A 734-nucleotide genomic window follows, 5' to 3' on the forward strand; every position below is an offset into this window, starting at 1 on the left:
TTCTGGTGCTCTTTGGCAGCCAGACAGGCACGGCTCAGGATGTGTCGGAGAGACTGGGTCGCGAGGCCCGGCGCCGGCGGCTTGGCTGCCGGGTGCAGGCCCTGGACTCCTACCCGGTGGTGAGGGCTCGCTAGGACCTCGGCGTGGGGAACAAACAGGCCTGGCGTGCCCGCCTCTCCGGGTCATCGACCCAAAAGGCGTCGCATTGTCTCTGAGAGCGGGTCTTTCCCTTATGGCGGATTTAGGGAAAGGGGAGGCTTGGGAAGAGGAGTTCAGTTTAGCACTTGGAGGAGGTTGGAACCTGAAAGAGAAGACGGTCTGGCCGTTCACATAAATTCCTCTGCCCTGTCAGCCTGAGTGAAGGAGAAGGGGGTCGAGTTTTGGGAAGGACGCCCAGTCCTTACAGCTGGAGGTCTTACGTGTGTGTGTCTTTTTGTTGAGGTGAATCTGATTAACGAGCCCCTGGTGATATTTGTTTGTGCAACTACAGGCCAAGGAGACCCCCCTGACAACATGAAGGTAAGGCTGGCCTGATGTGGCTCCTCAGATCCCTGCCCTCGACCCTCACCCCGTTTTCATTGCCTGGAGTCTAGGTGCAGTAAATAGCTCTCCTCTATCTCATGCATCTTCAGAGGTGGATTTGAGAGGACGTCCCTGAGTGGAGCTGGGGGCTCCAGTTGCTCTCTCTAATAAACTATTCATAGCCACTAAATAGCCTTATTATCCATTTTAAC

The 734-nt window shown here is 55.6% G+C and overlaps 1 protein-coding gene across 1 annotated transcript in view; it reads left to right on the forward strand.

Annotated features, from left to right (window-relative positions):
• The first annotated feature begins 6 nt into the window (after positions 1 to 6).
• Positions 7 to 734, forward strand: part of NDOR1 (NADPH dependent diflavin oxidoreductase 1) — a 20,456-nt gene continuing 19,728 nt past the window's right edge. The window contains exons 1-2 of the mRNA XM_011985178.1: positions 7 to 119; positions 442 to 519. Of these exons, the coding sequence (XP_011840568.1) occupies positions 514 to 519 (6 nt within the window). The 5' untranslated portion in view covers positions 7 to 119; positions 442 to 513. The remainder of the gene's footprint in view (positions 120 to 441; positions 520 to 734) is intronic.

This window comes from Mandrillus leucophaeus, unplaced genomic scaffold, assembly GCF_000951045.1.
Source record: "Mandrillus leucophaeus isolate KB7577 unplaced genomic scaffold, Mleu.le_1.0 Scaffold28, whole genome shotgun sequence".
NCBI lineage: Eukaryota > Metazoa > Chordata > Mammalia > Primates > Cercopithecidae > Mandrillus > Mandrillus leucophaeus.